The sequence below is a fragment of the Trachypithecus francoisi genome, unplaced genomic scaffold (genome assembly GCF_009764315.1).
Source record: "Trachypithecus francoisi isolate TF-2019V2 unplaced genomic scaffold, Tfra_2.0 Lachesis_group7, whole genome shotgun sequence".
NCBI classification, from domain to species: domain Eukaryota; kingdom Metazoa; phylum Chordata; class Mammalia; order Primates; family Cercopithecidae; genus Trachypithecus; species Trachypithecus francoisi.
Genome location: NW_022681472.1, coordinates 42,122,538 through 42,137,585, shown reverse-complemented (window position 1 = coordinate 42,137,585; position 15,048 = coordinate 42,122,538). Strand labels below are relative to the sequence as shown.

At 37.4% G+C, this 15,048-nt stretch overlaps 1 protein-coding gene across 4 annotated transcripts in view; it reads right to left on the bottom strand.

Moving 5' to 3' along the window:
- CPNE3 (copine 3) overlaps window positions 1–15,048 on the bottom strand; it is a 57,022-nt gene that overhangs the window by 27,156 nt on the left and 14,818 nt on the right. For all 4 annotated transcript variants that reach the window (XM_033202766.1, XM_033202768.1, XM_033202765.1 and 1 more), the window contains exons 5-8: window positions 13,134–13,208; window positions 11,806–11,877; window positions 6,292–6,375; window positions 3,293–3,382 (exon numbers count right to left, since the gene is read on the bottom strand). In XM_033202766.1, coding sequence (XP_033058657.1) covers window positions 3,293–3,382; window positions 6,292–6,375; window positions 11,806–11,877; window positions 13,134–13,208 — 321 coding nt within the window. The remainder of the gene's footprint in view (window positions 1–3,292; window positions 3,383–6,291; window positions 6,376–11,805; window positions 11,878–13,133; window positions 13,209–15,048) is intronic.

The window sequence follows — 15,048 nt, the reverse complement described above, 5'->3', positions numbered from 1 at the left end:
ACTTAGCAAACTGACTATTTTTCCCCTTAGTTCTATGAAATGAATGCTTATCATAACTGTAAGTCTTTCATTCTCTACTTCTATTTTCATTATTCTTCAAGAAGAGTACAAATCAATCAATCAAAACAGCCAAGATTGAGAATTTCAATTTTGAGTAACAGAAAGGAATTTTATTTTTTTAAGAAAATGCTTTGTAGGTATTTTGGCCACTGACCAAGTGTGACAGTTTGACTCTTGCCCTACTCAGTATCCAATTTTTAAACCAAAAACCTTTTATATGACTCTTTAATGTGCCAAGAGAAAAGAAATGTAAAAATTTCCATAATTTTTAGAGGAAGTAATATTTAGATAAAGTAGAAAACAAACTATCTTAATATTTTAATAAGTTTGTGTTTTTTAAACAGACATTTTTCAGTTATGGAAAATAGAACCTTGCAGTTTAGATTTGCAATCAGGGAACACCAATTTATATCTAAGACAAGATTAAGCTTTGACAAGGCCAAGATTTTATTTAAGTAAAGATTATGAAGGGCTAAAACGGTTCATATGTTTAGACTATTCATATGTTAAAATTTCAGGAATTGTAAATAATATTTTTAAACTAAAAGTTTTGATTACTCACTATAATAAATATATAGAAGAAGCTGCCTCTTGTCCCCTTGAAGGCAGACATGATATTTATAATGCTGGCATATGTTCAGATACTGTTTGAGATAAGACGATTTGTGTCATTTAATTTTTCTCTTTTCAAGAATTCAAAGACCAGTACTATTGGCTTTTTAAACAATGGTAGGCATAACAATATATGCATATATACACATGCATATGTATATACAAGTATATAATATATACATGTATTCATATACATTTAATGGATACGTAATATGCATATACACATGCATATATAGTATACATAATAAACATATGTATAATAAATAAATAAATGTATACATATATACACATGGGCATATGTATATATGAAAGAGAATGCACACACCACACAACACTACATTCAGTAAGGCATTCCCATTTTAGGCAAAGTGGCAGCATGCATGATTACTTCTTGTATTCACTTGATCTTAATGAAAATAATACATGCTAGAATAATAACACACCACAGCAAAGAAACTACTGAGGATTCTGACTCTATTCTCTGCTCTATAATTCTTTACTATCCCTACAAGCAATTTTCAAACAGTAACAGAATCACAAATGTATGACTTTTCTGATATTGCAAAGAAATGCAGAACTAAAAGAAATAAAGTCAGTGATGACGTAGCAAACCAAGTTGTGTATAGTTAAAAACAAATAAAAACAAACCAAGAAACTTTTAAGAACGGAAGACATTCATCAGAGAAAGCTCAGAAAATCAGTTTACTTACTATAATAAAATAGCCCTGTAAGCATGCCACTGTGAGCAAAAAAGTTTAAAAAACATTGTTTTGTTGTTAACATATCACTACACACAATCAAATAGTCATGGCTTAGACATTTTTCCCCAGATTTACCTGCTGTCTGACATCTAATGATGTTTACTATTTTTAATATGAAAAGCAAAAGTCTGGATTTGGTATAATGATAAAAAATAATTTTATAGCTAGTTTTCAACTATTTATTTTGGACCTGGATTTTCACTACTGTTTCAAATACCTTACAAATCATATTTAGATTGATTTTTAAAGTTCTTTATAAACTGGAAGCAATTTTTTATGGATCTCAGAAATGAAGCAGTTGTGTTTTTTTTTTTTTTTTTTGAGACAGGGTCTCACTCAGTCACCCAGACTGTAGTGCAGTGTGAAGCAATCTTGGCTTACTGAGACCTCTGCCTCCCAGGGTCAAGGGATCCTCCCACCTAAGCCTCCCAAGTAGCTGGGACCACAGGTGTGCGCCACCATACCCAGCTAATTTTTGTATTTTCTGTAGAGACAGTATTTAGTCATGTTGCCTAGGCTGGTCTCAAACTCCTGAGCTCAGGCAATTCAACCACCTCAGCCTCCCAAAGTGCTGGGATTACAGGCCTGAGGCACCACTCCCAGCAAAAATGAATCAGTTTTTCAGTAACAATGGCACCTCTACAAAAGTTTTACAAAACTTTCACTTCTGTTCATTTAATTTTTGCTTTTCTGCAATGTAGAAATTCTTAACTCTATTATAAAAGTGAAGAATCCAGGTGAAGTTTCCTACTAATAAGCAAAATAAATAAATAAGTAAATGTGAAGAAGTTTGGTTACCTGCCCAAGATCCCTTAGCCAGTTACAGGACTAAGTCAAATCTTGAACTGTGGTCTGACTCCAAATCTTATACTTATTCCTCATTACCTTGCCTGCTTTTACCCTATTCATTATCAAAAAAAGAGAAAGACAAACCAAAAAATCCCTTTGATCTACTGATGTCTGAACATAAAGAAGACTTCTATCTGTAATCATGTAAAGATAATAATTCTAGTACAAAAGTGTTTTTTACGTACATGTATGTAAATATTTTTCATTCTCAACACCACTCCATGAGTTTTCTTTTATTTATTTTTTTACTCTTTTTTCAAATAAATGCCTATGAATAAAAACATTTTAAAAAATACTGAGACATCTGCTATTTGCTGTTCATACTTCACTTCCCTGATACTCTAAAACTAAAGCCTTCTAAAGGCTTTCAATTAATTACTTATCTCATTCTGAAAATAAGGAAGAAAAATGCCATCAATACTTTCCTCCTGGCCGGGCGCGGTGGCTCAAGCCTGTAATCCCAGCACTTTGGGAGGCCGAGACGGGCGGATCACGAGGTCAGGAGATCGAGACCATCCTGGCTAACATGGTGAAACCCCGTCTCTACTAAAAAATACAAAAAAAAAAAAAAAAAAAATACTCCCCTCCTTTACGAAGGGTAGAAGCAAGCTCTGAGTTCTTAGGGTAACATCTGCTTCTATCTGCAACAGACATACCAAAGGCAAATAATGTAGTTCGAGGTTCCTATTAGCAGAGCAGAGGAATCTTATTAAAAGGAAAAAATATTAAACTGGACATTTGATTTTTAAAAATAAAGAATAAAATAGAAATGACACTGTTTGACGAAGCGTTAGGTCAACAGATTAGTCAAACATGCCTACTCCTCAAACTGTGCCACTTATCAGAAGACATTTCTATTTTAGTATTAGTCTACACACATAAAATTTAACTCTATAAGTGTCTGTTACATCATTTACTTTCTTTAGATACCATCTTATGTATTAATTTTATGAAATAGGTGAACATGTGTATATTTATGTATTTTATATATATATAAAATTTCAAATTACCTTAATGGTTTTGTCCATATCTCCATAACACAGGGAGTTCAGAGAGATCTTAAAAGGCCTCCAAACAGGATTCAAGTTGTTTTTAACAACCTATAAAAATGTGGTTTCAAAAAGCTGTTAGAAAAAATTTCCAGTTCATTAACATTTTGCTCCTGCCCTTCCTAGGTTCTTGCTATACTCTCACCATTCATCCTTCACCTTTTCATCAACTCAACTATTTCCACAAAAAATCTACCTAGAACAATATTATACAACTGTTACATGAAAAATGTAATAAACTGTACAGTTGTGGTACATTCTGAGGAAAGTAGAAACCTATTTGGAAAATACATCTACCTACTACAAGGAGCACTTAGAAACTGCAGAGGATGGCCAGGCGCAGTGGCTCACACCTGTAATCCCCAAACTTTGGAAGGCCGAGACGGGCAGATCACCTGAGGTCAGGAGTTTGAGACCAGCCTGGCCAACATGGTGAAACCCTGTCTCTACTAAAAAAATAAAAAATTAGCTGGGTGTAGTGGTGCACGCCTATAATCCTAGCTACTCAGGAGGCTGAGGCAGGAGAATTGCTGGAATCTGGGAGGTGGAGGTTGCAGTGAGTGGAGATCGTGCCACTGCATTCCAGCCTGGGTGACAGAGTAAGACTATATCTCAAAAAAAAAAAAAACGGCCGGGCGCGGTGGCTCAAGCCTGTAATCCCAGCACTTTGGGAGGCCGAGACGGGCGGATCGCGAGGTCAGGAGATCGAGACCATCCTGCTAACACAGTGAAACCCCGTCTTACTAAAAATACAAAAACTAGCCGGGCGAGATGGCGGGCGCTGTAGTCCCAGCTACTCGGGAGGCTGAGGCTGGAGAATGGCGTAAACCCGGGAGGGGGAGCTTGCAGTGAGCTGAGATCGGCCACTGCACTCCAGTCCGGGCAATGAGCGAGACTCCGCCTCAAAAAAAAAAAAAAAAAAAAAAAAAAAAAATGCAGAGGATTATTGATTTCATTAGCAACCACGGTTTCATTGCAGGGCACAGAAGACTCAAATACGAAATAAGAAAAGGTAATACAGAATAAGAAACTCACTATGTTGGAATTGAATTGGATAAGTAAGTCCACATTTATAATTTAAAATTTTAATACCATATATACATACATAATAAACAGATAAACACAAATATACAAATTTCTTAGCTGTGTCCACTGAAAAGGTCTAAAAACAATGATATCCAGTAGCAATGAGCACATTTAGCACTCAGATGTCAGTGTCCAAATACTACTACCCTCTTGCAGAAATAGAGCTTATTAAGAGACACGCTCATACCAGCTCTGGGACAGAAAAAGTACAAGGGGAACTGAGAGCATACTCTAACTTAAGAGAATGCTTAAAGACAAATGAGGTTAAAAAGAAAAACCAAGAGCCATTTTAAAGACTAGGAGCTCTCTCTAGTCAAACTTGGATTAATCTGAGGAGCAAAAATAGAGTAATGAGTTAATACAAAGCATACACTGTTATAACAATCCATGAATTTATAATGATACTAAAAACAAAAGGAAAGAAAGTGAGAGAGAAGAGATGAAAGAGGAATGTCTGCTAATATAAGTAAAAAGGATGAAAGATTTTGAAAAATCACTATTTTACTACCCATAATTCATTAGGCAAGCATCATCAATGGATGCTAAAACCACTGGTTGAAGTGCTAGAGAACAGGTAATTCATGCAGTCTCATAGTTTCACACCACATATCACTTATTAATTAAAAAGGGGAAAAAATGAGACTTTATCATGGTGAGATCTGGTGGTCATCAGCTTAACCAAGTAGCCAAGCATGACATCAATGCTGGGCAGACTGGTACCACGAGCCTCCTGAAAATGTAAAGAAAAGGAACACACACCGTGTTTTTGACAGAAATGTTTGATCTGGATCTAGTTGTGAGGAAACAGAAGAATCCAGAATGTTGGACATTCTAGTCTTGATTTTCAAGATATTCAATGGCACCAAGGAAGGTAGGGAGAAGAGTCCTCTATTGGGAATATAATAGTCAAATCCAAAATATGAGACTTGACTGGATTCTGAACAAAACAAAGCAAAACAAAATACATATAAAACCTGTGGGACAACTGAAGAAATCTGAAGTTGAATGGTATACCGAATAATGACCCATTTAGCTATGTCAAATGTCAATTTTCTCAAGTCTGATTGTATAGAATACCCCTGTTCTTTAAACATACCTGCTGTGGAATTTATTTATTTATTTATTTATCTTGAGGTGGAGTCTCACTCAGTTGCCCAGGATGAAGTGCAGTGATGCAATCTCAGCTCACAGCAACTTCCGCCTCCTGGGTTCAAGCAATTCTTGTGCCTCAGCCTCCTGAGTAGCTGGGACCACAGGCAAGTGCTACCATGCCTGGCTAATTTTTGTATTTTTAGTAGAGACGGGATTTCACCATGTTGGCCAGGCTGGTCTCGAGCTCCTGACCTCAAGTGATCCACCCGCCTTGGCTTCCCAAAGTGCTGGGATTACAAGCCTGAGCCACCACACTTGGCCTGCTGCACCATTTAAAGATAAGAGTTATTATGTCTGTAGCTCCATTAGGATGATTTTCCAAAAGGAAAATATATGTGTGCACAAGTGTGTGTGTGTGTGTGTGTGAGAGAGAGAGAGAGAGACAGAGACAGAGAGGGACAGAAACAGAGAGAGACAGAGAGCACAAGTGTGTGCGAGTGTGTGTCCATCTGGTGAATCTAGGTAAGGGGTACAGAAGAATACATTTAGTGTTCTTCATAGGGCTTAAAATTTTTCAAAATAAAAATCATAAAGTGTGGTAGCACCTCCTCACTGAAAGAAAAAAATGTGAACATGGCTATATGTAAGTCTGAACTTGTATCTCTGGCTATATGTAAGTCTGAACTCAGATTGATATTTTCATAAATATAAGCTTTCTAAAACTCTGATTACGATAATTCCAAAGAACACCTCCACTCTGCTTTTCAAATTCAGATGTTCACCTCTGTCCGATGAACCATCAGCCAGTTTCCATCAGATGTCTGCTTGTGGAATTCCAGGTATGGGTCTGACTTTCCAAATAGATCCTACAATTAAAACAAACAACAAAAAGCATCTGTTCTCCTCTGAACCCATGAAACCATGTGTGACCATACTTTACACATGTTGGCAACCCCCTGAAGTCTAACTCTATAGTATTGGTAGTAAATACGTATCTCATCACCTTTCTCCCTAACTTAGCAACTTACTGAAGTCTACTAGGGAGAATTATCAAAGTGCTTGTGATAAATGCTCATAATGCTGTATATCATACCCTGACTTCTCAAAAACATGACGGTTTTAAAATGCAGTGGTCAAATATACCATAACATATGTTTTTGCCTTGTTTTCACCTTTAACCATTTTCATTCACATATCACTGAGTAGTTTTATATAAATGACATCACAAACATTAGCCATACCAACTCTATGGAGACAGGGAAGTTATCAGTGAGAAAATGGATTCAGAGGGGTTAATGATTTTCCCAAGATCACATATCTAATTAATTAATGGATCCAGGCCTTAACTTCATATCTCACCCTTCTATATCCAAAACCCCTTCACCAATACCACACATTTCTTTACATGCACAAATGACCAGAGGTAGATACGTGGAACGCATAATAGAAACACTTCAAAGGCACAAACTGCACCTTCCATTTCCTCTGTGATTCACCACAGAACTCCTATACAATGCTCAAGCACACTAAGTGCTCAAAAATACCGTTATCACCATCCTCAATACACACATATTCACACATACAGTGAGATAAAATTCGGGGAAAATGGATTAACTCAGGTGGTAAGATTACGGATAATTTTTTTCTTTCTCATTTTCATTTTGAAATTTGCATATTTCTTAGCATATATGACTTGTTATTTTTGAAAATCAAAGGACACTTGTTAATCTCACAGGAATATATGCAGATATATCCCTGAGCTGAAGATTTCTTTAGTCCTGAATTAACTTCAGTATTACATTAAGAACTAAAATAAAATTATTTCTCTCTTGAATACAAAGTGTAATGTCAAGCAAATAAGATATTTGGTACAGTCAAAAATATAAACACAAAGACTTTGTGTTTATATTTAAACACAATAAATAACAGCAACATAACAGTGAGAAATTAAATTTTCAAAAACACATTAACATGCCCTGTGTGAGTTATCTTAAAAATAATCCTATGGAAAAGGCAGAATATCCTTGTTATCATTTTGAAGGCTAAAAACCAATACTTGTTTGAGGATTCATTAAGTTGTTAGTATTAGAACTAAAACAATAATGAAACTCCCTGGCTCTGATCTCCAGGATATGTTAAGTAAAAGAAGCACGGTGGAGGAAAGTGTACATCTAGCATGCTACGCTTATGCAAGGGCTGGAGGTGGGGAACATAAATACAAATACATACATACACACATATGAACACATACACACACACACATGAGTATATATACACACAGAAAAACCCTTAGATATTTAGGAAACAGAATGATTAAATTATAAAACACAACTTTTTAAAGATTATTATCTGCACGGAGGAAAGTGGAAGCAAGCTAGACAGGGAGAGAAGTTAAATTTCTTAAATACCTTGTTTTGTAGATTTTAGAGCCATGTAAATTTTTTATATGATTATAAAAGAAAATTAAATCAAACGGTTTTTTGTTTTAAAAAAGCAATCCCTAAATATAAAAAGCAAAATGAAACTAGGACTGTGACAGTATAACCACACAAAAGAATTATTTCTTTAAATCGTAAGAATGTGACTATATAACCAAAGTGGAATATACACACCTTAAAGACAAAAAGAACTTCAAAGAAAGCTCAAACTGTTTTCAGTAAAAATACTGTTTATAGTAATATTTTTATTCTAAAACTATTAATGTCATGTGAGACAAAACAGATAAGCAATTATGTTAATATCTTTAGCAACCAAGAGAAATGAGGTATGAATATAAAATAAGTCTCTGTAATTCTTTTTTTTTTTTTTTTTTTTTTGAGACGGAGTCTCACTCTGTCGCCGGGGCTGGAGTGCAGTGGCCGGATCTCGGCTCACTGCAAGCTCCGCCTCCCGGGTTCACGCCATTCTCCTGCCTCAGCCTCCCGAGTAGCTGGGACTACAGGCGCCCGCCATCTCGCCCGGCTAGTTTTTTGTATTTTTTAGTAGAGACGGGGTTTCACCGTGTTAGCCAGGATGGTCTCCATCTCCTGACCTCGTGATCCGCCCGTCTCGGCCTCCCAAAGTGCTGGGATTACAGGCTTGAGCCACCGCGCCCGGCCAAGTCCCTGTAATTCTATAAATATTTTTTGTTGTCGTTGTTGTTTTGGAGACGTAACCAAGGCTGGAGTGCAGTGGTACGATCTCAGCTCACTATGACCTCCCCCTCCTGGGTTCAAGCAGTTCTCATGCCTCATCCTCTTGAGTAGTTGGGACTACAGGTACATGCCACCATGATCAGCTAATTTTTGTATTTTTAGTAGAGGCAGGGTTTCACCATGTTGGCCAGGCTGGTCTTGAACTCCTGACCTCAAGTGTTCTACCCACCACCTCCCAGAGTGCTGGGATTACAGGCGTGAGTCACCGTGCCCAGCCAGTAATTCTATATTTGAATTGGAAATAGTTGTGTAATTTCATGATTTAGTTTTTCTTAAATTAAAAAAAAAAAGTCTTTTCTGTATCTGTCCACTGAAAAGCCCTTGAAACCATGAATGACAATAACCCGCAACAGTGAGTACCCCTAGCACTGGACTGCGGTCTCTAAATACCAATTCCACCAAAATGAAGTCAGGTTCCTTTTAATCTGCCAGTCTGAGGCAGAAACTAGATAAAATAAGCTTGGAACGTGGCTTATTAAAGACAAAAAGAACTTCAGAAAGAAGTTATTTGAAGCTCTTGTCATCCCACAGAGCAAGGAAACTATTCAAAGACTCCTGGAGTTGTGCCAAATGGTCTCAAGAACAAACTTAAACGAATTCCCTCAGGCCAAAGTTGGAATAACTTAAGCATCTATGAGAAGTAATCCATTGCAGTTATTAATATTTAAATTATTACTTTATAGCAATTCTCAAACAGAACAAAACAAACAAAAAAACTTCACTGGTCACATTTAGGGGATGCTAGGGAACCAACTTAATCATTTTGAAAAATGGTAAATATGAGGGAAAAGTCAAACATTTTAACTTGTTTTTTTCCTATATAAACTATACCACAAAGTAAATACATACCTAAGGCGGGGAAGTTTCTCTCTATAGAAACATTCTTGCTAAGAAACAAAAGCAATGACAGACTGACGATATCACTATTTTACAGATTTTCTTTCTCTCTCTTTCTTTCTTTCTTTTCTTTCTTTCCTTCTTTCTTTCTCTCTCTTTCTTTCTTTCTCTCTCTCTCTCTCTCTCTCTCTCTCCCTCCCTCCCTCCCTCTCTCTCTCTCTCTCTCTCTCTTTCTTTCTTTTTTGAGACAGAGCCTTGCTCTGTCGCCAGGCTGGAGTGCAGTGGCGCGATCTCGGCTCACTGCAACCTCCGCCTCCCAGGTTCAAGTGGTTCTCCTGCCTCAGCCTCCCGAGTAGCTGGGACTACTGGCGTGCGCCACCACGCCCAGCTAAATTTTGTATTTTTAGTAGAGACGGGGTTTCACCATGTTATCCAGGATGGTCTCGATCTCCTGACCTCATGATCCGTCCACCTCGGCCTCCCAACGTGCTGGGATTACAGGCGTGAGCCACCACGCCCGGCCCAGACTCTTAATAATAAAACCAGGTAGTTATCATCAATGATCACAAACATCCCCAAAACACACAAGTTAGTGGAGTCTCCTGATGGAATTACATGATGAAACTGTCTTGCCAACAATTAAAAATACCAGCAGATCATACTTCTAGATTCAATTGCCAGGTTACAGAAATCAGAAAGTAAAAGTAGAGAGAGAAACATGACACCTTTAGTAAGCCATAGGCAGAATATGGAAAATTCCTTTTTGGAAAAAAAAAAAAAAAGATGGAGTCTTGTAATTATAATGCACTACAGCCTCAAACTCCTGGGATCAAGTCATCTTCCTGCCTCAGTCTCCTGAGTAGCTGGGACTACAGGTGTACATTACCTGTGCCCAACTTGAATGTGGAAACTTCTGCAGGACAAAGAAGTCAGTTTTCTCCATTGAATAAATTCCACGATGGATGGAAGAATAGATAGAAAAGAAGGAAGGGAGGGAGGAAGGGAAGAAAGAAGTAAAAGAAAGGAAGAAATATATAGATTTAAAAGGACTTAAGACACACTTTAAACAATTACATTTTTTAAAGTGTCTTCAGAGATACATCAACACATTCATGGATGAAATGATATGAAGTCTGGGAGGAGAGAAAGTAGATGAGGTTAGAGATTAAATGAAATTCGTCATGAGTTATTATTGTGGAAAATGGGTGATGGAACATGAAATTTTTTAAAAAGTCTTCTAGTTTTGTATATATTTAAATTTTTCCACAATTAAAAAAAAAAAAAAGTCCCCAGCCTATAGTCTAAAATGTTTTCTTTACTTTTTTTTTTCTTGAAACAGAGTCTTGCTCCATTACGCACGTGAGAACGTATGATTACTGCTCACTGTAGTTTTGACCTCCTGGGCTCAAGCAATCCTCCCACCTCACATGGGACTACAGGCACATGCCACCACACCCAGCTAATTTTTGCAATTTTTGTAGAGATGGGGTTTTGCCATGTTGCCCAAGCTGGTCTCAAATTCCTAAGCTCAAGTGATCTGCCCACCTCGGCCTCCCAAAGTGCTGGGATTACAGGCATGAGCCAACACACCTAGCCCTAAAATGTTTTCAAATTGAATTGCAAACAATGAAGAATATTGACTAGATTTTAGAATTAAGTACAAAAAGCTGGGCTCAGGGGCTCACACCTGTAATCCCAACACTTTGGGAGTATGAAATGGGAGGATTGCTTGAGCCCAGGAGTTCCAGACCAGCCTGGGCAACACAGTGAGACCGTGTCTCTAAAAAATATAGGTAGGTAGGTAGATAGATAGATAAATAGATAGATAGATAAGATAGATAAAAGAATTATAATCCATGCTATATACTAAATTGTTGTTATTATATATATATATACTCATCCTTCATAAAAAAAAATTGACCTTTGAATACAAAGAGGATAATTGACCTATAATTAATAAAGCACAGAGTTTTCACTTTTTTCCTGAAATTCAACTGTACTCTTTCATGCTTTTACAGTAACATTAATGCTTCTATTCAACTCCTCTCTTAACCTAAACAAATACTTTGATTACATCTAGATAAAAGAGGTGAAGAGAAATGAGTTCTGCTTAAACATACAACACACACACATGCAAAATTTGGAAGTAACTAGTACCCTATGAGATGCTCAGATGATGGAGTTCATGATATTAACTGCATTTTTATTTTCTTAAAAAAGAGGCAAAACATAACAACCTTGCTGAAATCTGCATAGTCTACCCACCTTATTATCCAGTTTTCTGGCTTCCATTTCAAACAAGACCACTCTATTATCTTTTATTTCTTCAGCTGAAATCTATGAGTAGATAAGATAAGTGAAATAAAATATGTTTTAGGAATTCTGATAGACACTTACGCACTGATTTATTCTGTTATCTAATATAAAGCCTACACTAATATAAATGAATTCTAAAATGTTTCATAAGAAAATGGCATCCTTAAGAAAGATCTACCATTATTTCTTTTATGTGTGTGAAATAAAGATTTGCCCAAAATATGCCCAGGTCTGCATTAAGCAATGTCTTTTGAAATGTGGTTGCCCAAACTGGATCTTCCCCACTCAAGAGAAATGTCAAAACCCCAGAAGACTGAGAATACCCTCTGCACAACACTGAAGTTCCCTAATACTGAGAAGCATGAATAAATCATACCCAGAAAACTCTATACATTGATATTATCAGATCAATGTTTTTCATCCAATGTAACTGAAAAACTCATTCTACTTAAAAGTAAGTATCAGTCTATCATGCCCCACAGCAAGGAAGCTAACTACTGATAATGTTCTTTTCCCCACAAAAATCAACACCCCTGAACATTCTTATGCCTTTGGAAATCTAAACTATAGCAAAACCGCTCTCAGAGAAATGTATTTGAAAATCATGATAACCTTGAAACATAGCTCTCTCAGGGAACTAGCTTTACATTCTCAGAGGGAGCTAAAGTTAAAATACCATCACTCCAGGCAGCAGTTATCTGCACAGACACTCTAAAAGATAAGGTTTACAGGCTTGGCATTATATAACGGGAAATGTAATATACAATAACGCATATATTCATTTGCTTGAAGCCAGTAATCAGCAATGAAAAGCCCAGGTGGGAGGATGGGCAGCAGACAGCAAGCACAAAAAATGAAGGTAAAGAGTTTATAGGTTCAATGGCCATGTCATAATATAACATCCCTCTGGAATAAAATCCACTAGGGAAAATTTCTGTCATGTTGAGAGGACTATGTTTCTCCAGTAGAGAACCAAATTGATCCAGATTATTAAGCAGTTTACTTCCACAGAGGAGGGGCAGGTATCACCAAGGTGCACTGGACCTCTATGGGCAACTTAAAAAAACTGAAAGAAGGGATTACCACACTGCATGTTTCTCCTGGTTTGCACAATACATTTTCCGTTTGTGATAACTACAAGACAAGGGTGGCCGGAATGTAACATTCAAGATTGAGTGGCAAAGCATGGCTGTAGAATATTTGTCTGACACGCACAGTTTTGGCATGTCCTATTATGCTAAATCTTTCGAGACAAAAGACAAATATCTTATTTTTACCATAATGCTCCCTTTTCCTGCAGGTCTGCCATTTTTCAGCACCAGTGGTCGAGTTAGCTTCTTACTGGAAACAATCTGTTAGAATTAGAAAGTGATACAAAGAGTCATTTCCCTTCAACCTATGAATTTTTAAATGAAATAGTTTCAGAAAAACAGATTGAGTACACTTTAAGGTTCACTTAAAGTCATTAGAAATAGAAACATTAACTTGGTTTCTTAAAGATTTAGATCATCTACATATTTAGGGCCAGGCACAGTGATTCATGCCTGCAATCCCAGCACTTTGGGAGGCGGAGGCAGGCAAATCACCTGAAGTCAGGAGTTCGAGACCAGCCTGGCCTACATAGTGAAACCCCATCTCTACTAAAAATACAAAAATTAGCCAAGCGTGGTGGTGGGTGCCTGCGGTCCCAGCTACTCAGGAGGCTGAGGCAGGAGAATCGCTTGAACCCAGGAGGCAGAGGTTGCAGTGAGCTGAGTTCGCACCATTGCACTCCAGCCTGGACAACAAGAGCGAGAGTCCATCTCAAAAGAAAAAAAAATCTACATATTTAAAACCCATTGGAAAAAACTTCTAAGGAGCCTACCCTGGCAGATACAATCTCCTTACCCACTAGTTTCTTAATCTTCTCTGTATGTCAGAGTTTAAATCGTTCCTTGTAATGGAAAAAGAGGACCAGATTCTCATCGCATAAACAAATCACGTAGCTGAAACCTTCTAGGTAAAAGGTGGGCTTCAGAACACTTGATAAATGAGATTCAAGGCCAGGTGCAGTGGCTCATGCCTATAATCCCAGCACTTTGGGAGGTTGATGTGGGAGGATTGCTTGAGCCCACAAGTTCAAGCCCAGCCTCAGCAACATGCCAAAACCTGTCTCTACAAAATCATACAAAATTTAGCCAGGTGCCGTGGCATGTGCTTATAGTCCCAGCTACTTGGGAGGCTGAGGTGGGAGGCTCACTTGAACCCAGGAGGTCAAGGCTGCAGTGAGCTGTGATTGAGCCACTGTACTCCAGCCTGGGTGACTGAGTGAGACCCTGTCTCAAAAAAAAAAAAAAAAGATTCGATTTTTCTACTGAGACACAACTTCAATATTTAACTCCCATAAAATGTCATATTGCTTGAAGGAATATAGTATACCTAGGTTCTGTCAAACAGATATACTTCTGATATATCTCACAAATTCATAGGAATTTTAGCTACACTGGGATTTTTTCCCCCAAAAAAGAAATACTTCCTTAATTTTTTCTTTGATATTATTTATCAAAGTTTCAGAAAACTGATCAGTTTCATATTGCTTTTGAGATACAGAAAACACCATAATCTCCAAACAATTCAACCCTGAAAAATAAAGTTGTAAAAGACATATGTGAGTGACAAATGTCACATATTGAAAAAAAATTACTCCTCCCTCCTAAAACCTTCTTCAGTCTATACAAATGGTCATAATCTCTCCTTATGAATCAGATTAAAATAGGAGCAAAATGGTGAGCCACGAGACATGTCCCTACCCTGATCAAACTTGTCATATACTGGGAAGACACATAATTAAGCAACTATTAAAAAGTATGGTGAGAAGTACTAGACAGTACCAAGTGAGCTCAGGAAAGGATTCCAAACTAATCTAGAGGGTCAGAGAAGGTTTGTGGGGGGAATAAGGCTGAGTAAGAGCAAGCCAGGTAAAGTGGGTGGTGTTGGGGCATTGGGAGTCAGGAGGTGCCAGTCTCACTAGTTAGAAGAACAGAGAAGTTGCTGTTATCTTGATAGCATTTATGGCTTGAACATAACAAAACCATAGAGAACTCTGCAGCAGCTAAAGCATTGGTATTACTTAATGAAATGCCTCATGAAACCTCCCTTACTCAAAAGAATTAACAGGCTTTTCCATAAATACATAGTTCCTGCCCATACAAA